General features: G+C 33.8%; 1 protein-coding gene across 15 annotated transcripts in view; it reads right to left on the bottom strand.

Annotated features, from left to right (window-relative positions):
• The window catches only part of LOC128674221 (uncharacterized protein), a 334,397-nt gene that overhangs the window by 32,197 nt on the left and 275,269 nt on the right, over positions 1 to 26,931 (bottom strand). For 9 of the 15 annotated variants that reach the window (XM_053752663.2, XM_053752668.2, XM_053752666.2 and 6 more), the window contains one exon: positions 26,380 to 26,442. In XM_053752663.2, the coding sequence (XP_053608638.1) occupies positions 26,380 to 26,442 (63 nt within the window). Of the gene's footprint in view, positions 1 to 926; positions 1,239 to 5,593; positions 5,785 to 21,819; positions 22,226 to 26,379; positions 26,443 to 26,931 lie in introns of those variants that run through there. The other 6 variants (XM_053752673.2, XM_053752676.1, XM_053752675.1 and 3 more) reach the window with 4 other exon arrangements.

Genomic DNA, 26,931 nt, shown 5'->3' with positions numbered 1-26,931 from the left:
GTATACTTATTTATACAAACACACGTACCTAATATGCATTCGAGCAATTGACCGCAAGCCCGCAATATCCAATAGCTTATGAAATATTATTGAATTACCAACAGCGACACAAAACCACAACATTTATCTGACCCATTTATTTTATACTTAATTTACATACAATATTTTCAGTTCATACGAACGCACACTAGCCTGGCTGGACCATTGAAAATGTTTCTTGCTGTCGTAGCTTTATTTAGGTACCTACATTACCCGCCAAGACAATGAGCTGACTGTCTCGCTTCTTTCAAGTAGCTTTTAGGTATAGGGTATAAAATAATAGTTTTTGTCTGCGTGCAGAGATATACACGCATCAAATTCAAGAAATAGGTAATAAATAAAAAATACTTGAAATATAATTAGAAACAAATAATATTTAAATCTAAAGGATTACGTAACGTTTTAGAAAAGTGTCAATAACAAGCTTTTCGTTTAATTAAAAATAAAACCCTTTTACAAAGCGTACAATTATGAAACACGCACGTTTCGAATTCGTTTGGATTAAATAATCAAGCCGAGCGGGATTAAACATTATACCCGGGCAGAAACAACGGTCATCTGATCCGGGTAGGATTATTGACACCTCATTCTGATCCCTAGGGGCTACATTATATTCCAAACTAGTGTACCCCCATGGATTTTAACGCGTATAAAGTCAACTGATATATCGGACCACCACAGCGACCAATCTAAATCTAAGTTTTTTGTGCAACTTTACTTCATGTTATGCAAATATATAAAGCCAGTAGGTATAATAAACAGAACCTAATCCAAGGCACGATTGTTGAATAGGTAGGAACATAAACTTTGGTGTCTATTTTGTAAAGTTGACTGACCACCTTATCCCCCGAAAGGGCTAAAGTCGGAAAATGTGTAATTATACTCACATTGGTCCACCTGTAATATATTGAACTGCATTGCGAAGGCTTCAAGTCTGAGCATTTTGACGATGATTCACCAACTATTTAGTTATACTAAGCACAGAGCCATTTTCCTTTGTTTTTTTAACTTTTACCACCTGAATTAAAACTTCTTAGTCATTGTTGTGGGTTGGTTTCGTTGAAAGTTATAAAAGATTTTAAAAAACAGTGGACATTTTAAATTAATTAAAATTTCCAAGCCAGCTTATTATGTAGAAGTAGGCATTTAGGACGTAGACAGACAGAACATTGTAAAAATTTCATACACAACATAAAACCCTGAAAACATAACAATCATTTTTAGAAGAGCTTCCCTTCTTCTTCAAAGAAATTTCGCAAAATAAAAATAGGTCCAAGGGTTAATCAATTTTTCATTCTCAACGCGTACGTGTCAAAGTTTAAGCAAAACCTTTTTGACCGGAACAATAGTGAATCTTTAACAAAAGGAGCCGGGAACACGATAGAAATAGCTGGCATTAATCACTAACGGAGTAATATGCCTGACTCACGACAGGAGGGGACGTATCGGGCACTTTCTAAATCTGGCCACACATCCGTGGCGAAGAAAAATAAGCAACACTTGCTAGACAAACACATCAAATGCGTCATCTTTTCAAGCTTGCCATTTCAAATTGTAATTGTAATAATAAAGTTTTCATTCATTCCTTACAATGAAACATGTCGACATGCTAATAGTGTGCTTTTACGTGGTTTCTTAAACTTATGTATGCTAAGTGGATTTTTCTTTAATATAACAAATTTAAAATTTTCCTTCATAGCATGTATAATAGAAGATCCATAAAATTAAATAAATAAACAAATAAAGCCAAAGTTAACACAGAAATATCATCCAAATAAGTAAGTTGTTAGCCATGTTCGTAAACCCGCTTATTACCAGTGCGCCAAGATCAAACATAATCATGATTCTAATTTACGTTCATGTGCAAATAGGACGTACTAGTAAACACAGTCTTCATTCATTACTATGCGCAGTCTAATTAAACTGTTGGCGGCTTCGAATTGTCCGCTAACTAACTTCCTCGTTTAGTCAACACACTACTTGTTTATAACTTCCGCACTAAAAAGAGAATTTTAATAACGAAAACTCATGCAGGAGAGCGTTTTTATGACCGTATTTTGTTCCGGTTTCATAATACGAGTAAAGTTTAATGCTCTCTTTTATGTTTTGTAAAAAATGTGCGCGTAGTATATTAATTCCTTACAATCTAAGTAACTCGGCGTCTTCATAAAAATAATCGATTAAAATACAGTCTACTAGTTTTACAAAACCATTGAAGATTTATGATAAATCCTAGTAATATATTAAGTCTGCAAATGATGAAACCACGAAACATAATACTTCAAAACTGTAATTTCTCTATTCAATACAGGATACATTAATCTTTGATCAGAAAATTTCACGGTGGTGTAAAATTAGTCACCGACCTCACTCGCCGCTGTCTGATTTACGATTTCAAAATAACTCGCAAGTGAACGCATCGGTAAAGCGCCACCGGATGACATGTATACTTTTCTTTTTTTCTTTTCGAATCTTTTTTGGCCATTGGTTTATTCGTAAGTTAAAAAACGTCACATAAAAAAAAATTAAACCTAGGTATACCTATGTTATAAATATTGGCTAAATTATTTAGAGGATGATTTTGCAAGCTAGAGAAGATAAATATTTTTACGTTTAGAATTTTACTTTTAACCATCAAAACGTCAATATATATATACATACTTAGAATAGAGAAGAGACATTACCTAACATTTTTTTCTTTCAACAATTTCCTATTCGTGTACGAGATTGGTAATGTCTTCCTAGATTAGCAATTTCACGCCAGCTGGGAAAATATTTCTACCCTGTTCTCAGCTTCTCGGAAACCGTTATTTGTTTTCTCATGTTACCGTGCGTTACTCTTACTACTGTTGTGTTGGCAAATTGCAACTTTATAATGTTAGAACGAATTAGATTAGAACTCAGAACAATAACTATTAGAATGTTGGACACTCTTCGTCACTATTTCCCACTCGACTCTTGCGTCAGTTCGATCAAGTGTTTACATCTACACATTTGGCGTCAAAAATAAACATCAAAGGGTTTGGTCTCGAATCGCGATTGTCTCAGTTTGGACGCGAGACATCCGTCCGTCAGAGTTTAGGGAAATTTTGTGTGGCCTGATTTTGGGAAGATTTGAGATTTTATAGAAGCTGTAACATGCTTATGTTAACAATGGGAATACCTATGTAAACTTTATCAGAATACATGGTTTACATACGTTTACATTTTAATATAATACTTTACGTAGTCGCATTAAGGTTAAGCCTGTAATGACATGTGGAAAATAATGATAAATAAATAAATTATTGTAAATAATAAGAACTACAAAACAGACTCAGAATTCAGTCTCCAAAGATGAAGGAACTGGTGGCTCATTTCAAATTCTGAAGCGAAGTTATTCTCCTTTGTGTAATTACAATTCTACCTACACATTCCTACATTTCATGCCGGCTTTACATTAACTTTTATCGATGTACAGTTCGCTAAATTTTGGCGGATTTTGCTGGATTTTCATTACATATAAATAAATAAGAACTCTCAAACAATGTTCATTCATCCGCGTCGGCATCTGTCTGAGTTAGGCGATAGTGTGTGTAGCCGGGATCAAACCACTCGATGCGGTAGTTTTCCTGTAGGTACACGAACGTCAGATAATGACAGGAAGCCTCGCCTTCGACAGACAGGAAGGTATGCGACCTCTTTCATTACCCGATTCTTGAAACAGTTGAAGTCAAAACACATTTAAAGGAATTTAATCTAATTGAAGTAACTACAGAATACATATATAGTAATTTTGTTCTCGAGTTGTGCTGCTGAACTTTTTAAATAATTAAAATAACGCGCCAAAATGAGATTTAATAGTGATAGGTTGCTATCCTTTACTTTATGAGAAGAATCTCCAGTTTTTAGCTCTTTCCCTTGATTGACTTTCATAATCTGCGCGGGAGGAGAAGCAGCGGACACATTCTAGGCTTTTCTTTCGCTCCCAGACCAGTGTGGAAGTGCTTCCACGCTGGTAAACACAGCTGCATTGCAAAAACCTTCATATGGAACATTGTAACATATGCCCGTTTCAGAGTTTTGTTCAAAACACTAACTTGACTTGTTACGGGTTACACCAGCATCCTAACAAAGGAAACTTCAGTTCTAATTAACTCCGTAAATAAGGAGTAAGACCTGGCAGCTCGGGCCCTAGGGATTGTAATTTCACAGTGCGGGTTCGAATTCTACGTTGAAAACATTGTATTGTTTCAATTTCCCGAAGTTGTATTAAATTCTAAGAAAAACATGACATGGTATTCCCTAAAGATTTTCTTGCTGAGTTATCTGCTAACTCGAAGTCGTATAGTTAATTTAAAGAAGTATTCTCTTAGGAACCGAATCATTGTTGATACGAAAGTCCAAACATATAAACTAAAAATCCACATAAGGACATTCAATTTTCACTAGACAAAGAGGTGAAGAGATGAAGATTATTTCGTTTATAAATAACACGGGCATAGTCGCGAGCTAAACCTAGTTATTTACTTTGCCCAGCAGTGGGATACCTCGTCTATACTAATTGAAAAAATATACTTATTTGGAAGTTGGATTTCTATTTTTCAACCATAAAATTGTAAATTGATTGTATATTTGTAGAATGTTTTTAGTGTATTTGTCCTGTATTGTAATGGTTTACTGTATCATAAATGTATATTGTGTGTCTTCTATATAAATAAACAGTTTATCTCTCTAAAATCGCTTCATCATAAAGAATGCAAATGTCAACAGGACTTTATATATCGAAAGCTTGAGCGAAACGAGAATAATGACTACGGAACCTAACTAGAAAGACCGTTTCGCGCTTCGCCAATCTAACGATGTATTGTACTCTAAGGATTTTTTATTTTCATTAGCGAAGTGGGGCGCCGTAAGGGTCGCAAAATGGCGGGAACGATCTTCTAAATTGCATAAACCAAAATAAGATGCCACGATATTTTCTTCATATGCGATATTAGATGAACTATAAATGTAGTCAATAATGTCCATACATAAAAAAATGATTTTATTAGCACTTATTATTATTTATTATAGTGTTGTAGAACAGAAAATACTAGGAAAATATAGTGATTTCTTTTCAAAGATTTAGATATTACTTTTTCAATACGATATTATAGGTACTGATAATACAATAATGAATACAATATTATTATCAATATTCAATACAATTTACTTATTCAGAAGTAAACTGCGGATAAAAATGGAATCATGATGGAACACGGATAGAAGTCCGTTGAATAAAAAGAGTAAAAAAAAAGGATAAATGTATTGGGTTGAGTTTGTAATGTTATTTATCGGTAAGTAACCTGCAATTACTTGAGTTAATTTTGTATTTTATTGAAACAATTATATTGTTATAAAATGTTGATAAAACAACCTAAATTTACTTTGTTATAATATCCAATAGTTTGACCCAAAGATTGATTTTTAGACAACGCTTTCAGTATTTAATCCGCCTCTTGTAATTTTAAAATATTTTATTCTGTACAAAAACAAATAATGTTCACAATAGACCAAAATTTAAAGGAAATGCCTATGTAGTGAAACTTAAAAACTCAATAGCTAATTCCCAGATCATACTATAATTTACCAAACCACCCCACAAGTTCACAACACCACAAAAACAAAAGCTTTGTTCACACACACGGAAATAACAGTGATACGGATCACAGTGACCGGTACGCTCTGGAACGGAACAGGGAAGTACGCGACGTGCGCGCTGCTCGCGGCGCGGAATTGAACTGACGATCCTGTAGGACGTAGGATACGTGGCTTATTATGGCAATCGATATTTACATTAGTGCATTAATGGTGCTAAAATGCAACTACACTAATATTAATTTGGTTAATTGATGGATTTTTAAAGTCATTTCCGTAGTTATAATGATGTGAAATATGTTAAGTTTAAAAAAATTAAATAGCTAGTGTAAACTAATCCAAGATAGTATGTAACATTCAGGGTACTTTATTGTGGTCTTGTAAAATAAAACCTTTTACCTTATAAAACCCATTCCAACTTTATTTGAATGGTCGTGTGAATACTGGACGTAAAGCTTGACAAAATTCGTCTTACAAGGAGCGCCATTTTGATCTTTGGGATATTTGTCCTTCGCCTATTTTTAACGGTTATAAATACCGGCTGAATTAAGTCCAACCAAAGACGGGCTGGCCTCTTTCAAATTTCCCAGTTCCAGCCCAATGGGTTTTAAAAGCAGCTAAAATGGCTTTAGAAAAAGGCCAGACAGTTGGACAACTAAAAGTCCAACTCTCAAAGGAGCTCGAGAAGGTAGGGCGTAGCGCTGTGCATACCAATGATTTGACTGTGAAAACTATAATCTGAGACCACTATGAATAAGCAATTCATTTTATTTAGATGGAAGTCACAGTTCGTGAATTGGTTTGTTTACGATAGATTCGTTATTTTTCACAGATATTTATTTTGCAGAAAATAATCCTGATGAGATAGAAAGACGATAGGATGGTATTAAGTAGCTTTATTTTAAAACTAGCAATTTGCGATGGAATGCTGCTTTGAATATATAATGACTGTAATATAGCGGAATAAAAGATAAACGTCTAATATTGTGGTATTTACCAGATTAATGATCCTTTATAGATCGAACCAGATCTATATAATTGTTAATTGACGTCTTTGGAGAAAAGGCTGCGGTAAAGTTTGTTACGCCGCTTCTTCACCTGCGCTTTGAGAGTCGGCAGTAGATTTATTTTAAATAATTTTTAACGTCAATAAGTGATGTATAAAGAATTGAATAGGAACACTATAAATATTTTTCAAGACATTACAGGACAAAATTAAAGAAAAGCTACGATGTAAATTACAAAGGCAATGAATACAGATAAGGCACTCAATGATTTCCATCCAATTCACAATTTACATTCGCAGTTAAACCCACGTCTTCAAAGTGAAAGAAATCCATTTGTTCTTAGAAATAGATTTCCTTCCACTGAAATCACTTTTGCATATCTTAGACATAGTTCGTACTCATGCGTTTATTGAAAACGTGACCGTTATAGAAATTGCTTCAATATAAAGTAATACCGCATTAGTATTATTACCAGGTTAAATAATGAAAGAGAGTTAAACTTTCTGACGTCATAAAGAATGGAGATAGTTTGAATAGAAACAAAGGTGGAATAAGAACTTTGAAAAAGGAAAAAAAAATAGATAAAAAGTAAATTTACTGACTCATACCATTTTGTTATTGTGATTTTTTCGGTGGCGTTGGTGGTCTTCACAAATTAAGTTAATATTTTAAGAAGAAGATGTGGGTAAAAATAATTATTATTGTCAAACAATTACACGAGTAGGTACAGGGTTTGGATAAGCAGCAACGACAGTATCAAAATATCAATATCACAAATATTAAATGAACGTCGACAATCACATTCTCATAATAACAACTATATCATAAATTACAAGCGAAACCTGTTTTGCACTGAATTCCCTTCGCCATTTATGTAAATACCTCATAACGTATGTAAATACCATGTCAGAATTATTAATGTGCTTATTTTAACAACAGTATTTACAAATTAATGTTATGTAGTAGTTTTTATATTAATTTTAATGACGTGTTTCAAATTATAAAAGTAAAGAAAATAAAAAAGTATACAATAATACAGATATATAGATAAAAATATATTCAATGGTGCTTTGGCCATCAGAGAAACTGATGTAAAATAAAATGCATGTAGAAGATAACATCTGTTATTCCACAGGGTAACTAAATCTGAGCTCAAACCGCTCGTGTAAAATGGGAAAAATAAATCATAACGACTTTCAGTTCAAAGTTGGAGGACATAACTAAAGGAGACGACTTGCAATTTATAAGATTTACGCTCTAAAAGTTTTCTGGCGTCCGCTGTAGTTTTATTGTGGTCCCGGCCATACATTATCAAAATAACATATATGTTTGTATAATTTTTTTTTAATAATCACGATGTATCAATTAAGTGTATTAAAGACCAAGGATGCGTTGGAGTGATGATATGCGAAGCTTTAAGAAGGAATGATCGGATTTGGCATCGAATAGAGCGGCTTGGAAAGACTTACAGAAACAAGTTAAAAAAAATCAAGATACATGTTTTAGCCTTGAAAATTACTATTAATTCATTCATGTGTTGGAGATTAAATTTTATCTAATGCCCAAAAGAAAATAAACAACTTTTATAACTGAGTAAGAATCCAACAAAAAAAAACCTATGAATTAGATACATTAAACCGTTTAATAACAGCTATATAGACAAACACACTTAAATCTCTCTTAAAAGATCTATGACAATACAAACGTATACCTAGTCGTAATAGATATGTTCCAAAAGCGTGACGCATCTTGGAAATGGTCCAGCTTCGTAGGACTCTGCCAAGGCTAGACTCGCCTTGAAAACATTTCCGATGGATATCCCGTGCCAGATAAGGAATGATATTTTGTTTGTTACAGTATTTTCAAATCCAATGATGATATATCGAGATATTTTGTTTTAGATGAAATAATTTTGGGTGTGTTGCTCTAAATAATGGAATTTATATGGTACCGTTTTTCGACGTTCAAATGCATGTAGACACAAATTGTTCGCTCTCCCGATTATCTTGGAGATCTGAAAAACGACCTCTCGTCTTTCAATTCCATATGATTGGATTTTTTAGATTGTCCAGTGATATTTGTCTGTGTAGCGATCGAATTAGGACTGGATTTTATAATCATTGCTTTCTGTTCCAGCGGAATGTTTGCAGAAAATCTTAAAGCGACGGCGGTAATGAAAAAGGATTATACAACTACAAAGGAAACAAAAGCAATACTAGCGGAAGCAATTGGATTAAAACCAGGCGAGTGAGCGTGGCCAGTGGGAGAGATAACGGGAATAAAGGGATGAAGCTGCAGAACTGTGTTTGCTGTGAGAATATGGAGGGAGTGAACCTATAAACATTAATGTGCTTTGAGTTTCCAAAGCTAAAGAAACTAAATGGCTTTATGCTGAAAACGAATAATTAAGAAATTTGAATGGATCGTCTGAATATTTAACACTTACTGATGTTAAAGAACTCACGGAAGCGTTAATAATATGATCATATGTAAGAACATAAAGTATGCAAGCTTTCATGGTGCAAACTATACGTAAATTAGTACTATCATATGCGATGGTCATAAATATTATATTGAAATACAGCTTTGAAACTTGGACTTTACTCTATAGTAAAGTTCCCAATCCTCAAGTTTCAAAGCTTAGCTTTCTATACATCAAAATATATTAGGTTAAAAGGTCAATATATCAACTAGATTTAATAAAAATGTCGGCATTTCATCAAGCTAATGGTCCAATATTTGATCGACTGTGTCCACATCACGCGCAAGTGCATTTGCCAATCCACCCTATCCGTTATACTACAGGGAGTGTTGAATCCTATGGAGTTTTCTATGGAGCATTCCTATAACAAATGAAGTCATTCGTGGGTCACTCATTCATGTAACAATTAGTGTAGAACCGCATAGAGACAGAATGTTTGCTTCAAAGTACTATAAGATTAAAGTAAATAATATCCCTTAAGAACGATCGGTCTACTTTCGCGTTTGGTCTATTTTGAACATTTGGTAGTTATTATATCATTGGCAAACTTTTGAATAAGAAATGAGATGGACTTTTTATTAAACAACTACCCTTGCTAATGCATAACTGAAGACACTTTGGTAATTTGCCTTTTTTCTTTGTATGAAATTTTAATTATCAAGTTACTAGATTGGAGGGTTAAAAAGTACTACTTACAAACCTGTGCACATAAAGTTTTAGTAAAATCCCTGCTGTTACATGCCCCTTTATGAGTCAGTGTTGCAATATGGGGTATTGGGGAACGACCACCCCAATTTAGGGTTGACTTTGACTCATTAATCGATATTTTGTCCCAAATATTATATATATAATATTATATATCCCAAATATTATATTATAATAAGTAAGATGCATGGTGTGAGTCGTGGTCAAAAGTACTGCAAAGAGTTATGTGCCAAGGAAATTGTTTTTTGGAAATAATCCAGGTAATAAGAACACATTTTATTCCGAAAATCATCATAACTTTGTTGGGAAAACAATTTTTAAAAACAGCAAAAACCGTTAGTATCTATCATACCTATCTCACTAATATTTTAAATCTGAAAGTTTGTATGTGAGTGAGGATGTTTGTCACTCAGTCACGCTAAATCTATTGGACGGAATTTGTTGAAATTTGCTATACCGGTAGAATATGTATATCCTGGAATAGCACATAGTACTTTTTATCCCGAAATTCCCACAGGGCAAATCTAGTTGAATTATAAGATATATAAGAGGAAACTGCTATAGATTGTTTTGTAGAAATGAAGAAGTTGACAAAATGGGAAAAGTTTTAGTGCTGTACCTTAACCTTAACTTTTTAAAATTGAAAAGTTGCACAACAGTCTAATGACAGTTTGTTAACTTTGCACCGAAGCGTTGTCGAAGGAACTAGTATTTCTAACAGTGACTTTTAGTGACTAGCGTGATTGCGGCCAATAAATATTTTCAACATTTTAACAATTTTTTTTTAACTATGGCAGTTAAACATCGCCGTGTTCATAATTAATGAAGTTAATAAATTGATATTAGTATTAAATATTGCAAAATTATGTAGTGCCATTAAAAATACCTACTTAATATGTTAGTAACAAACAGACACGATTAGAATGTTTTGTCTCTTTGGTAAACTGGGTCCAGTGCAACACAACACTGCCCATAACCATACGCCACCAGAACTCCAGAAGGCTGTTGAGGCTACTCCTCACTTGATTTATAGTTTTATATTTATAAGTCGTAACTTTTAGAGAAATCGTTACAATTGTCTATAACGATTGCTCTAAAAACAAACTTAGTCCATCGGCACGACATGCAACATGGCTAGTATCAGATGGCTCCAGAGAAGCTTACAATTTAGCGTCGACATGGCAAGCATTAAACTAGCAAATTTAATTACCTGCATTCCATAATCTTGCTACACGCGACACGTCCTTCGAGACCATGATACAAGTTGAAGATTTAATTTGCAGACATGTCGAAGTTACACTGGGATTTGAAGTTAGTTGCTCGTCTACGTTCGTATCGTACGGTCTACACTTATGAACTGAGAGTACAGTTTGTAACTAATGCGAAACTCTGCATTCAATTTCAAATATTCTTTCCATATATAGAACTTTGGGGCTAACTGGAATCTGTGTGATTTGTCCCTATATATATTTTATATTATATATTTACTAGCAGCGCTCTGGCGGTTCGCTTCTGAGGGAATTTCGGGATAAAAAGTGCCCTATGTGCTAATCTGGGTTATATTCTACCTGTGCACCAAATTTCATCGAACTACGTCCGGTAGAAATTCCGTGATTGAGTAGGTAACAAACATCCTTCCTCACACACATCCGAAGTTTCGTATTTTTCCGAGCATGCTAATAATAATATTAAAAAAAAAAACAAATAAAAAAAATGCTCTGAAAGAAGCACCGGGGTCCAGTTAGTATGTTTTTTTTTGTCAACCTTTTTTACCATATTGTTATTTTGTTTTTAATAAATAAAATAATTTTAAATTGAACATTGCATTCTGCCATTGTTTCAATTTATTGGAGCGAGTGATATGATATTGGGTGCACTCGTCGAGCCGGCGCCATCTTATAACGTGAAGGAACGGTTTATGTTCCCGAGGGCTATTGAACGAGACTCACTTAGAACAGGCAAGATATATAGGTGTTTTGAAACATTTAGTGATAACATTTAAGATCTAATGCAAAACTTTTCAAGGAATCAACTGATATTGATATTTTTTCGCAATGTGTTGTAACTTGAGAGAGCTTTGGCAAAAAATATAAAGCGACGATGATAATAGCGGGATGAAATTAAGAAGGATGGGACCAGACCCTGTGCAAGAAAAAGACGTGACAACACGTATATTTTTTTTTTCAATAAAAAAATACGACGGCAGACAAATCTTCAAACTATACTTTTAAATATTTTATTAAATAATTGAAAGATATTATAAATGAAATCATGAAAATATTAATATCGGAGTTTATGATCTAATTTACTTTCTTTAAAAGCTCGAATATATATTCAAGAATAAATAGTTTCCATATGTAATGTTATAATTATATTAATAGTCAATAATATAATTATAAAATGTTATAACTATTTATTATCAAATATATATTCGAGCTTTTAAAAGGAAACAAATAGTATATACTCCGAGTATCTCCGGTACGAGACGCAGAGCGCCGCCATCTTTATTGCGCCTCTTGAAGAAGCGAAGTACTCTCATATTTTTAACAAACCGAATTTCAAATCATCGCATATCCAAGTGCTATTGAGCAATTGCATTTTACAGCTGTTTTATCGATGCACCCATCGAATATCGCATCGTATTAAATCGATTGAAGTGAACGATTGACAATTGAAGTTTTTTCACGCTCTTTAAGAAATGTGTTGTCGTTTGATTACGAATAATAAGTTAATACTAGCATTTGTACGAAGTTTTGTTGTGTATTTTAGATTTTGCAGCCGTAGTAACAGTTCTATAGATTTAGTTCTTTTCACTAGGCGAGTTTTGCATGTTAACTTCGTTATTTGTATTGATAAAGATTTTTTTCTTTCTTACCGCCCAGGGTTTAGTTAGGGAAATTATAATTTCTCGGCCTTCATTCTTCAGCTTATCTGGGAGTTTCAAAAATTATTAAATATTACGGAAAATTATTAAGGCTGCTAAGGTTTACTAAATCAGAAAATGAAGTGATAAACAGAGCATATTCCTAGATAACTTGACTCACGAAGTATTTTTATAAGAATTTATAATTTAACGAGAACATTAAAAGGGGAAAACTGATGACTAATGCTAGTGCTCATGCGATGGATAGGTTCATTAAAATAGACAGGTAACATACGAGGGAGCGTCTGCAGTGCAAGTTTTACATGCACGATACGGAACTAGCAAAGATTGACTTGCTCGAAGTGATTCTACAGATATAATAACGCGATTCTTTTTGTGAACATACATGCTTGTAATACACACTCTGGCAATATATAAATTCAACTGAAATTGTTTTTTTTTTAAGTTTTTTTGATAAGTTATTATAATAAGCTAACTATATTATGACACAAGCAGTCCCCATGTCTGAACCCGATGTCAAATGTTGTTATAAAATTCCTTAAAATCAAAGCCATACAGACTAGGACAGATTTTCGCATTTATAAAATTATAAGTATATATTTAAAATATTATAAGTAATTAGGAAAGTTAAAAACACAATGCAAAGTAACGGAAGAAATTAAAAGAAATATCAACTGAATATGCAATGAAGAGAACTTTCGCGAAACTTTATAATCCAAACCTCGGCGGAAGCTGAGCTTCTGACTGACACATTTGAATAACACCAGCACATAAAACTTTCATGTGTTTGTTAGGGATGTGTGTGTTTTGGCTACGAAAAGTTCAAATATAGAGAGAGTTCTAGAGAAAATCATCGCTCATAACATTCTCTATTGCTAGATTTTAGATTTTTCCAGTAAGTATACGTAGTTATTATAGCATATTTAGCTAGAAAAAAAAGAAAAAGACTAATTTAAGTATATTTTTTAGATTTCAAATCAATTCCCCCCAAAACTTCATCAGTATGATCTTCCGTAACACGTTTTCCTCATGTAACATCTAGATAATTACACCAATATTACAAAAGGCTGGTGAAGATTACATAACGTGTGGCTGTAAACGCCTGAGTTACAATTCCGTGGTTACGACATATATTGCTTGTTTTTTTTCTTGCGGTTAAAAATCTCACGTACAAAGTGAATCGCCATATATTAATTAGCGTCGACATTTGGCTGTAGTCGATAGTGTGTAGTCGCCCAAATATTCAACAAGGCATGCGCAGTACACTATATAACTATAATTGCCATAAGCGCGCTTTATAAAGTGACAGAATCACTGTGGCTAAGTTTGCCTTTAAATCAGTTTATGCTCATAGTTAAAACTAATATTATATCTGTTTGAATTCCGGAACTCATTACTAAAACTGATACATGATTGGCCGTTGCATCTTCAGTAAATATTATAGGGAATATAAAATCTTGTTTGTCTTTTGGTAGGTACTGATTTAAATTTTGCGGACGGGCAACGTAATTAATCGCATACAAAATTTACCATGCAATGACAATGATAGACCTTGAAAATATAACCTTATTTTGCATGTAAACGCAATGACCCGCCCCAATTTTTTTACAACCATAGTAGGTCTAATAAATTATTATTTATTTAGGATTTTATCCAGCATTGTGACACCTAATTAGGTATCTCATTAATGGGCAAAACATTCCATTCGGTTTTGAGTTAAATTTTTCCAGTCTTTGCGGAACCTGCCCAAGTCATCTCACCCTTGCCCGATCTCAGCCTGTGTTCTGGTACCAATGAGGTAGTAGACTTTGCCCTAGTACGTTAAAAATTAAAAAGTTATACTGGCGACTAAACGTTTAAAAAACGAAACGTGGAACATTGCCAGTTTGTACGCGTTTGAAAAAGGCGGCGAAAGCACTCGAAACTGGTCATCAGACGGTCCGTCGAATTGAAATTTGGCGCTAAACCACTGTTATTATGAAACAAAACCAGTTTTTTACAAAAATGCCATTTTTGCCATAAGCTTTTATCGTCGTCAGAGAGATCTTCTACCATTTAACGCCTGACAAAAAACCCGTTGGGAGCCGATCCTTGGTGCACCATCTGATCATGCGTATCATAACAATGCATTCTCAAAGAAACTGAAGTGACGACGTGGGAAAAGAAAACGAAATAAATAATAGCTATCACGTAATAAATATTCGTGGATTTCTTTCATTTTCAAAATTATAAGTTTCAACACGTTCCTTTTAATCTCGAAATGCCCATCTAGCAATATAAAATATTGTACAAAAGGATGCAAATCTAATAACTCGGCCATATCTCCCCGTTTACTCATAAAAGAGCCATTGCAATATGTATATGTGTACAGTCGACACTATGTAAACCGCTGACCCGTATGCGGAGGTAATAGAGGCGAATATGGAATGAATTTTGAAAGGGTGCTGTGAACTCGAATGTATTCGTAAAATCGTTGGCCGTCAGCCAGGCGCAGTCGGTGCTAGCAACTAGTCTTTTTTGTACAATAAGTATAAGCCCCGGTGCATAATTGGCTTCGTTTGTTTCTGCGTCTGTTGATGTAGATAATACTCGGGCTTCGGGACGTTACAGCCCCGAATGATCCCGGAGAATAGCCAGAGAATATGAAAGAGAGAGATATGGATATAATTTTGATGAATCATAAATGTCATAATCACTATATAAATGATAATATAAATGATAAATGATAGACATTACTGTTTAATGAGGCTGTAGATCAGTCTGACATAAGTACGGTCACTTTCATCGGCCATTACTTGCTTCCGATGAAAGAAAACATCGCGAGGAAATCTGCATATCGATTGACTACAATGTTCACTAGTCCTATCCTGATAATACTTATTATTTACTAGCTACAGCTCCGCCCGCGGTAGTCTATGTTTGATCTTGGGTCATTAAATATTATCTATTACAAATTTCATCAAAACCGGCCCAGCGGTGTAGCCGTGAACGCGTGACGGACAGACAGACTAACTTTAGCTAGCCTGAAAGTACAGATGTCAAAATTAGTGGCTATAAAAAGGAGTTATTTGCATGGTTGTTTCTCTTTCACGCAAAATGTGCTGTTCAGATTTCTATTGAATTTAGTATACCGGTCAAATGAAACCTGGAATATCACACGATTACTCTATATCCTTTCCACCACCGGTGCCGGTAATTCGAAGACCGCGTGAGGTGCAGAAGAAAAAGTAGGAAAGTGGACTCAGGGCTGCGGCACGCATATTAGAGAGAATATAATGAATTCTAATGTTTAAAGCAAAAACAAGGAGCCAAACAATCGTGTCCTCTTCTAAGCCACAGACATTTGATCAAGTTCCCCTTCGGCGTGCAGCTCTCCACAATTCCACATTAACCTGAATACCGACGTGAGTCATTCCCAGAATGCACATCCTCCCCTAACGCTAAATATCTATATATTTTGGAGTCATTTGGCATAAAGACGAATACCTATGTATATCACATTTTTATTGAAGTTTATAAAGCTCTTAAACAAAAGACGCGATGATTGTTGATACGCGTCGGCACCAGTCTAAGTTCGTGTATAGTTGCGTGTGTTCCTATAACATCCACATTTTCCTCAATTTTAGGACAATAATATATATCGGGTCCAAAATTTACGCATAACCATATTTTCGCATAACAGCTTTTGCAACAAAAAAAAAAACTTTTCAGCATAGTGTTTAAGCATAAAATTCGGAACATTTTATTTCACTGCAAAAAGCAACTGACAAACCTAACCTACCGATTCTGTAAAAAAAAAGTTATATAAGATTAATACAGATTAAAAGAATAATACGCGAAAAAAAAATTGCCCAAAACTGAGTTGTGCGAAACAAAAAAAAATATGCTATAATATCAACATAAAGTATCGCGAAAGTGTATTAGGAAAAACATAATTAACACATAACATATAAAAAGAAGGGAAGAGACGTCAACATCGTATCGTGTGATACATTTTAAATACATGTAACAAAACGTCCAGTCTATCTAATTAGACTCCAAACACTGGTTGACTACAAATGCTGTACATACATCAACACTCATTACTGCGTGACAGACAGACGGACAGGACAGATATAAACGTGTTGACAATATAAAGGAGATCCACTTCCTGCCACAATTTAAACGTGATATAACGGTCACAGAAATGGTGCATCGTAAATTTCTGTAGACAATCTATATAATATATAATAATATTAGGATAAATCACACAAATCTGAATCAGAAAAGTGAAGCGGGGAGGAGCCTCTGGTGATTGAAATGTCCCAGGTTCGAATCCTACTCGTGCACGTGAACATGCGTGCTTAACTGAATTCTTATAGTTACTAACATTCTACAATGTCTTGGGTAAACCAACAAATTACGTAGAAAACGAATGCCTGCCTGGTCGCGCTGGTCCCGCACGGGCCTGCACCTGCGGCTATGACCCTTAAAGGCGCGCTTAAAGGCTTACAAGCAAATAAGATGCTTGTAAAGGATTTTCATTAAAAGTTACGGTAAAAAAATCAATTTTCAGTCTACGAGGAAGCGATGAAAAATGTATAAAAGCCAGCTGCGTCCGATGGTTCTACTCGGGAATCTATGTAAATGCGCAGTGCGTCATACTATGCCCGCTCATGAATTATGGAGAATATATAGGGTTGGCGACGCGAGTTGTTCTTTTGTTTCTGACACTTACATTTTTGATGATCTGTGTATGTGGATGGAATTACGATATTTTTTATTAGATTTATGTGTGATACGCTGTAAGCAATTGTAAACGTGTAATGTGCGCATTTGTAGATATTTGCATAATATTATGTATATATTAGCATGTACTGGATTTTATACGTAATTCAAAACTTTTGGCAGAAGCTATTATGAAATGGTAATTTATTACTATCTAAGGCTCTATAGGTGGGTTGACCTTTTAAAATTATCTCTAATTATTTTTTAGTCTGTATAAATTGTAAAATTGACAGCTTGTTTACCAAACAAGTGTTTACAAAAAAATATTTAAAAATTGCCGGCAAAAAATATATTTTTATAAAATATTTATACTTTATAACTTATAGTTCGGTGCATAACTTAAAAGTGCCAACCCTAGCGAAGCAGACGATCATTGCAAACGGCTTTGTGGCCGCCTGATAGGTTTATGGTAAATAAACTAGCAGTTTCTGCATACTTCAGACGTGAAGTGCTTACATATGGACATGTTATTACATGGGGTCGAAGCCTTTGGGCACATTCGATGTATATTTTACTCTCTAAGCCAAAAAAGAGTGTACTTTGAACTTGTATATTACGTATCTAACTTATAACAGAGTTCTTTTCTTGGCACATACCGTCATCTCCTTAAAAATAAAATGACACAAATTATCACCTATTATTTCGACTGAAAGTCATTCTATGTATCATAGGCAACCCTATTCCGTTTATCCACGGTGGCGGACGGAAGAAGTATTTCTTACGACTGTTTTTTCCTAGTAAATATATAGCTACGACATTTTCTTGTATGACGGATCAGAGTACGCCGTGCTGACTAAGATTTGACACAGTATTTGTTCAGGGATTAATCAGCCATTCTTTAAACTTCGTGCTGATTGGAATATATCCTATTAATATATATATATATATATATATATATATATAAATGTATATATACACATTTAATAGTCTTATAATGAATAATGAAGTATTGTATTATATGTATTAATAGTATGGTCAAATTCATGTGATGATATTACCTTGTAGATACATTTTTTCCATCTCATAGGATATAAACCGGCTAAATCAAAGCTTGACTGTACAGTCTCCGTTCAAAGTTCAATTGGTATTTCAAACAATACAGATAGTCCCATTCTAAACTTTCCAACTTTTAATACCTTCAGCCAGAGTACAATAAAATTGCAATATCTAGTGATGTAAAAAGTCGATAGCTAAATATAAGAAGAATGTAAGAAAATACTTAGTGGACAAAAGTCATCCAGAATGGGAGCTGTTCATAGGTTTCCTAGTAGTTTCTAGTAAAAATACTTAAATTCTGAAGCTCTACTTATATAGGTGAAGTAATGTTACAATATACTTTTTAATGTCTCCCTCTCTCTCATGTCAGTGTTTCCCGGTTCTTTTCTGTTCAGCCATAAAACGCCGGAGATCAGGTTCCGCTTTCCTATTTTTCAAAATTTTCTTTTCCACCTCGTTTATTAAATTTAATATTGCTTGTGTATTATTTGGAGCATTAGATTATAGCTAAAATTTCCTAGTCAAAGTAGACATTAAAATACCTGGACTTTCACCCCATGACCTCAAGATAAACAACAAATTGATCTAGAACACTTGATCATAAAATTTAGTCTCGTTGCCGTTCCCACACACTGGCACTATCATCACGCTGAAAGAACTGAAATTGATCGTCCAACTGGTCCGGCGACCGGTCGAGCGGACGGTCCGTCTGGCGCCGGTTGTTGATCTCTGCCTTGCCCATGACTCATTGAAGTAAATCTATTTTAGTAGTGTGAATGAGATGATGTATAAACTGATAATTATTACGATTTTTGATTCTAAACAAACTATGTGTACGTACAAATGTATATCAATATCGTGATAACTCTATCGCTGCTACTGCTTAGAGCCATAATGTGTATGGTCCTTCGCACCGGATAATCTACTGACCTAGATGAGGATTTATATCATTCTAGTTAGGTCGGTGGATAATCCGAATGTTTATTAGTGAGTGATACGTATTTTTCAAAAAATAGTAGTGGACACCTAGTTTTTCTTATATAAAAAAAGATGTTGGAAGCGATTGTTTAACTGACAAAAGAATTCTTTTTTTGTAATTTCATTATCTTTTATGTACAATCAATATATTTTGTACTAGTGTTGCACTTTTTGAATTAAATTGTTTTGTTGTATGAAAAAGGCTAGGAGGCATAGCGATCTAATTTAAATCCTGTGTTTAAATCTAAACAAGCATTTGTTTCATTTAAAATTCTTTGAACTATCCAAAAGTAAATAGGTTATTAGGTCAACCGACCTGATTTACTCCGCGATCGTATATTAATGAATAATGAACTAGTTTCAAATTAGAATTTATCGACGACATAATTTATTTAATATTTCTAATGTATACCAATACTTTAAAGTTTTTCGGCATTTACTTTTTCATCGTAGTGTTGAGAAATATAATTTAATTTAGAATCTGATTTGAAAAGTGTCTGTGAAGTTCTTTGACCTTGAATTATGTATAGAATTCTACTAAATCCATAAAACCTCCTAACTTCAAGGCCCCCGGCTCTTAGCACTGCCTACTCATCAGAGATAAAGAAGTGTCATTGCACTGTAGGTCTACGCAGAGGATAATGTCTAGTAAAAAAACCTACCTCTATTCTACGTTACTTGTTTGCATTGGAGATTGTAGGGTCATGTCATGACAAGTTCAAAGATGGCGGGAATCCAGCGCGCAGGCGTACTACGAACAGCTGGCGCCGCCATGTTGCCAGTTGTAAAAGGTTGCATTCATAATTTGTTACAATTGTATTGTACTAGTTTTTTTCCTATCCGATAAGTGATGCCCTTGATATTGCAGGTGTCCATAGGCTGCGGTGACCGCTTTCTATCAGGTATATATATAGTTGTATTAAAAAAAAAAGTAAAACGTAATGGTTAATATGGTTATATTATATTTCAAAATTAGATTATGGCACGAAAAAATGGAAGCTGATTAATGAATTTAAAAAAATGTGAGAATATTAAATGCGGGAATGTATAAAAATTGATTTTCGTACAAATCTAGGGTGAGTGTAACTTGTATCATGTATTCTAAATTCCTAAAGAAACGAAGTCACGTATATTTTAGTCCAGTTAACGACGAGTATATTATTTTAATAAACATTTCTCTTTCTTTCAAAGGATCTATCTAACACAGATTAGAATAAAGACCACCGATTACGTACGAGTACTTCTGATTTTCTTGGTGAACTGTTGCTGGTTATTACTATATAAAGTAAGGAATAAATTAACACCCGAATAAAGAAATAAGCAGTCCAAATACGCGCTTATCGTAGTCAGAACACTGATAAGGCGCAAACTGGAAATGCGTGTGAAAATATAAAATTAAACAAATTGTATTCCGAGTTTGGCTCCATTGTAGTATTATCGTGGTCATTATTTATGCGGCGTTATGTTTTAAATCAGATTTATTTCATTATGGCGTACGAACAAAAAAGACCCGTGGCGTGCTGGGTAATCGCTCTATGAGGATTTATGTTAAATATTGAATATTGCTTAAAAACCCTTTAATTAAACAAAACAGACAAGCAGAAAATATACACCAAAACAATCTAATATGTGGATTACGAAGTTGAATGAATGAATCTATTTTAAAATATCTGCATTTATTAAACATCGCAACACAGCACGACATGGAATGAAAATGTTAATGAATAATGTTGTCCTTGTGTAGGTACCTATTTCCCTACATTTCTTCAAAACTGTGAACACGAGAAATTTACAGCTTTTCATCAACATATGACAATAATACATATAATTAGGTAAGTACTAGCTTTTGCTTCGCTCGCGTAATATTTTCTATGGGAACAATCATTTTTTCCGAGATGAAAGGTAAATATGGTAGGTAAGCAAAATTTCAAGTAGATTGGTCGAGAGATAGGGCTTGAAGAGGTAACAAACAAACAATCTTACTTTCGCATTTATAATATTAGGTAGGATATCGAGTAAACGAATAGAAAACATTTTTGTTTTCTAAAACTCTCTTGATGAGTGTTTGATGAATTTTAAAAACGTTTTAACGTATCCTTACGCAGTGAAATGTTTTTATACTCGTATGAATTCTAATAGATTTAACAATTCTTGTTATTTTGTGTAATTTTCGCGTCAAAAAACAAACCCTTGAAAAAAAAAATCTATCTAGCTCGTGATTATGTCTGACAAACATTTACGACCTTATGTACAGGTTACCATGTTTGTATTGTGACTACCACGATGTCACCACGATTCTAATAACATCCTATAAATGCTATTTTATTAAAGCTATCACTTACGGGTGGTTGCTATGAGGCGGTAGGATCAGTTTTCTTCATAGCCTGTCGTTTCTCAGCAAATTCTGCGCTCAGTCTGTGCGCCTTCAACGTATTAGGCTTCGACATGTTACACACTTCCGACACGAATTGACCAAAGGTATATAGAATTTTTTAATAACTCTAAAACACTTACAATCTTAATTCGTTGTCAACTTACACCTTTATATCACAATAAAGCTTTCTTATCTAGAACACAAATTAATAAATAGGTGCTATCGATCAAAGAGATGTACGCTGCAGAAAAACGCGATTCTGAATAAATTTATTTACTAATACTGTTTCACAGATTAAATAGTATCTTTATTAGACGGATTAGACTTGTTCGTATAATATTTTACAGGTAAAATAAAAGGGAAATGTTATGTTATATACATGTGTCGCGAAGTTGTCGCGTAACTTGGTGGCTTGGGGTTACCGGCGTGAAGTTCGTATGGGTGGTGCGCATGCGTGAAGGGTAGAATACGAGGGCTAAATACCTATTGTTGCCAGATACGTTATAAAAAATATATTAATAGTTTTTATTGCATTGAATTAAGGTCGTGGGTCCAGTGAAATGAGAATCAAAATGGCATGTTTTTTATTGGGGTGCGTTGGGGTTCTTCTAAAGGGGTTATTGTGTTCTTGATATAAGTAACAGATTTGAATATCGCCACATTTTTGTATAAGAGAAAAGATCCACTATCTGCTTGGGGAACCACAAAAGTGTTTTGCAATTTAAAATTCTTATACCTACTTATTTATATAGATTTTAAAAGGGTTACCAAGCTTTAACTTCATGGTTTTTAACGAAATTGAAAATGTATGGGCATAGAGTGGATGTGAAAAGCCAGAAAATTTATTTATCAAGCTTAAACTGGCGTGTGACTGTGGAGGTGGCTCGGTTTTGGGAATTTTCACGTACCTATCAATTACACGAGTTAACTTTGAAGTCTAAAGTTTGACGAATTCAAAAATATAATTTATAATTTACTAGCTGTTGCCCACGGCTTTTCCCGCGTACATTTTCCATGGAAACAAATATTTTTCCGGGATGAAATTTAGCCTATGTCCTTCTCCATACTTCAAGCACATATGCAAAAATTGTGAAGCATACATAAAGCGTGAAAAGTTAATAAACAATTCGCATTTATCATATTAGGATTTGGATCAGTGTCATTTGAATAAAAAATAATTTTGTTTTTTTTTTTTAATTTAAAATGTTAAATCTACTCAAAGTCAAAATATTTATCCAGAAAATAGTCATATTTTTAATTAAATGGTATTTCTAATAAGATACAAAGCAATATTGGGAACGACCACTGCTGAAGTGCAGAGAAGAAATGCCGAAAGAAACACGTTTATACAGTACTATCTCTTGCCCGCGTCTTCGCCCGCGTGAATTTATCAATTTATCTGCGAAAGCGGAACGGACGATTTTCACATAAACTTTCGTTAGCCTCTATTGAAGTCATTTGGGGGTTGATAAAAAAAGTTGCCTATATATATATAAAAGGGTCTTTAACATGTAGTTAAAGACCCCCGTTCCATGCCAAATTTCATCAAAATTGGTTCAGCGGTTTCAGCCGTGAAAGCGGAACAGACAGACAGACATACAGACAGACTTGCGCATTTATAATATTAGTATGGATTGTTGTTTCAGAACTCATAAAGCTGAACCAACAAAAAATGCAAAGAGGGTCATATTCCACGATTCAGAAAATCAATAAAAGCCATCCATGGGCGCATTGTGTGCACATTGCTCTTATAAACTGTGGACCGTCAGCATAAACTTCAATAATTCAATTCCTAACAAAAACAACTCTCAAACTAATAGCATAGAACCAAATAGTTTTATGGCGTTTTTTTAAAGTGATTTAATTATTTTAACACAAAAAAAAACGCAATTGTAAATCTTTATACACCTAGAAAGAAGTAAAGACGATTTTGTGATTGTTATATCTTAATATACCACGAATGAAACAAGTATAAATATTTTTTTTATTAAATGCCTAACTTAATAATGCCTCAATTAAGTTAAAATATATTGTGTAATAATTTTGAATTCTTTCGGAAAACTGTAACATATTTGAAACAAATATTTTTATTGGTCAACATAAATAATAATACTTATTCAAAATCCTCCGAAAAGTGTATAAAAAAATTAATACATAATAAATAAGAATAAATAATAATATCACTATTTATTGCACCGCAAAAAGTGAAATATTACGTATATTTAGGTAGGATAACATAAAAATAAAGTACATAAGCTTATTTCTTGTGTTGCTGTCGCTACCTGTCGCCCCTCACATAATCGCACTGAACATTTCACAGGTGTCGGCGGCACGAGCAGATATCTCGTCGCGTCACAGTTTATGAGATATCAATACAGCTTGACGGCAAATGTCGTGGTCGAAATCGTTTATGTTTCTATATTACTAAGATATTGTTATTTTGCACAGTTTGTTTCACATTTAAAATAATATGAATGTTTATCTATAAATAAATAAATATATATGGACAAATCACACAGATTGAGCTAGCCCCAAAGTCTGTTCTAGACTTGTGTTATGGTTTACTAACTCAACGATACTATATTTTATAACATATACATATATGGATAAACATCCAAGACCCGAGCCAATCAGAAAAAGATAATTCTCCATCATGACCCGACCGGGGATCGAACCCGGGACCCCTCGGTTCAGAGGCAAGCACTTCACCACTGCGCCACCGAGGTCGACAATCTATATATTTATTTTATTTATATTTATATATCAACACACATTATTATAAACTTAACTGCGAGCAGTGTACAAACACCAATTAGATTTGAGCGTACACTGGCATAACATTCAACATCGAGCACATATACATTGTAATGCCGAGTGCTGCGCGCACGCAGCTCATTTATAAAAGCACGTTACAATCGTTCGGTACCACACGGAAACTGTTTATTAATTTGCTATTGTAATAGTTGTTTGCCATATAGATTGTTATATTTTGGTACATTTAAGGTAATTTTTGATGCGCCTCGAGTTTTTTTATATATATGTATGTATGTGTTATGAAATTAGTGTTTTTTTATTTATTCTTTTTTATATAACTAGCTGTGCTTGACTAGCAAAGTCATAATTTTAGATATGAAATCGCATAATAAAGTTGAGTATTAATGTATATATGCCTTGAGTGACGACGGACCCGTCAAACAAAGCCCCAGAGTGCTGGGCAAATAGCGTGTTTTTGCTGACCCTTCAGCCCCTTTTGCAAAGTGGATATTTATGTATAAATCTAAACAAAAACATAGAAAATCAAAGCACAGTGTCGTAGTTTCATTCTTTTTTGTTAACTCTGTGAGAAGAAATATGATTTAATTGAAACAAAGTTCAGGAAACAAATGGCTCGCGTATTGTGCTTAAATCAACCAAAAATAACAGAGAATCATAAAAAAATGTCCTATGATTATTGCGAATGTCACGTAGCGGTAAATTTGCTGCTTTAGGGCGATTGGAAATATGTGGTGCATTACGTGATGTTACGTTGATGATCTCTCCGTTTCGTTCAATAACAAAATAACACAATTTAAATATTATTTTCTTATACACAATAACACATGTCTATAAAAAATAATATTTTATAATAATGTAATAATATTTTCACAATAATGGGTTGCAAATATAATTTTATAACAAGAAACGTGTATGTGAAACGTTTCCTACAAAACTTTTATTTGTTCTCGTAGAGACGTCTACAATCGCTACGAAGTACTACGATACTCGTAGTATGAAGACTCGAAGTCACTACAATAGGGTTAATGAATTTTCTATCATAAGTAAACCTGTTAAACTTTTACATTTTCTATACAAATATGTCATACGTTTTGAGGTATTAAAGTAGCTATATTTTATAATTATTACGTTATACTTATGAGGGAAAAAAATGGTATGGTTTTGATTTCTTGATTGTTAAATTGCCACCCATAATTTAATACATATTATGCAACGATAAAAACTTTTCTGTTTTTTTTTCTCTCGTAAATGACAATCGGGATAGTCGTATTTATAATTCCGCTTTGTCAATGGCTCCAGGCTGTGAATGGCACTTTTTGGTGTGATTGACACCAATACACTTTAATTTAAAGACAATTAAAAACAGACAACTAATAACAACTTTGGTACACCCATTACTGTGATTTTAGTATAACTTTTTTCACACGCTGTTGTGATGGTATCCAAGATATTTTCATGTTCGTTTTATTGGACAGTATCGTAACTAATATTACAAATGCGAAATTAAGATTGTTTGTTACCTCTTCACGCTTCGTCTACTCTAAATATCTTCTTGAAATTTTGCATACATGTAGTTACAAATACGGGGAAGGACATAGAGTACTTTTCATTCTGGAAAAATAACCGTTTCCGTGAGAATATTACGCGGATGAAGCCGCGTTCGAAAGCTATTGTATGGAAACTACAATACATGAGTTTGGTATACAGAATTCAAACATAATGCGATAGACAAATAAATATGTATTTTATTTACCTTGTCCTCGGCTTCCTCAGCGCGCCCCTCGGCCTCCAGGACCCGTTGCTCCAGCTCCGAGAGCTGTGGAAAAAAATTACACGTGGTCAATCAAATCGAAATCAATCAAAGTGATATAACAAAATATACTTTGTCTTATAAATAGGGTATGAAACACGATAAAAAATGACGATAACTTAATGCAGATTAAAATTTTCTGTTTTATTAATTACGTGATTTTTGCAAATAGAAGTACTTTATAGATTAAAATTTACGTACAATGAGTTTTTTTTTACCAAAATGTTATATTTAACAAATTAATGAGTACAAAGTTTCAGGTCAATAGGTTGATGATATCTGCTTCAAAATTGAGTTGCAAGATTTCACCCGAACAAACATATTACATACCTACCTACATATTTATAAACGCATGAAAAAATTATCTGATTTGACTTTCTACAAATGACTTGTAACGCCATCTGCCATCGAGTCTCAACAAAATACAACATTCCATAGCAGTCAAAAAATTCCTCACGAACCCTACACCCGCACTTTCATCGAACAAAAAAGTTC

Source organism: Plodia interpunctella, chromosome 12 (assembly GCF_027563975.2).
Source record: "Plodia interpunctella isolate USDA-ARS_2022_Savannah chromosome 12, ilPloInte3.2, whole genome shotgun sequence".
Taxonomy (NCBI): Eukaryota; Metazoa; Arthropoda; class Insecta; order Lepidoptera; family Pyralidae; genus Plodia; species Plodia interpunctella.
This window is presented reverse-complemented; position numbering and strand designations above follow the sequence as displayed.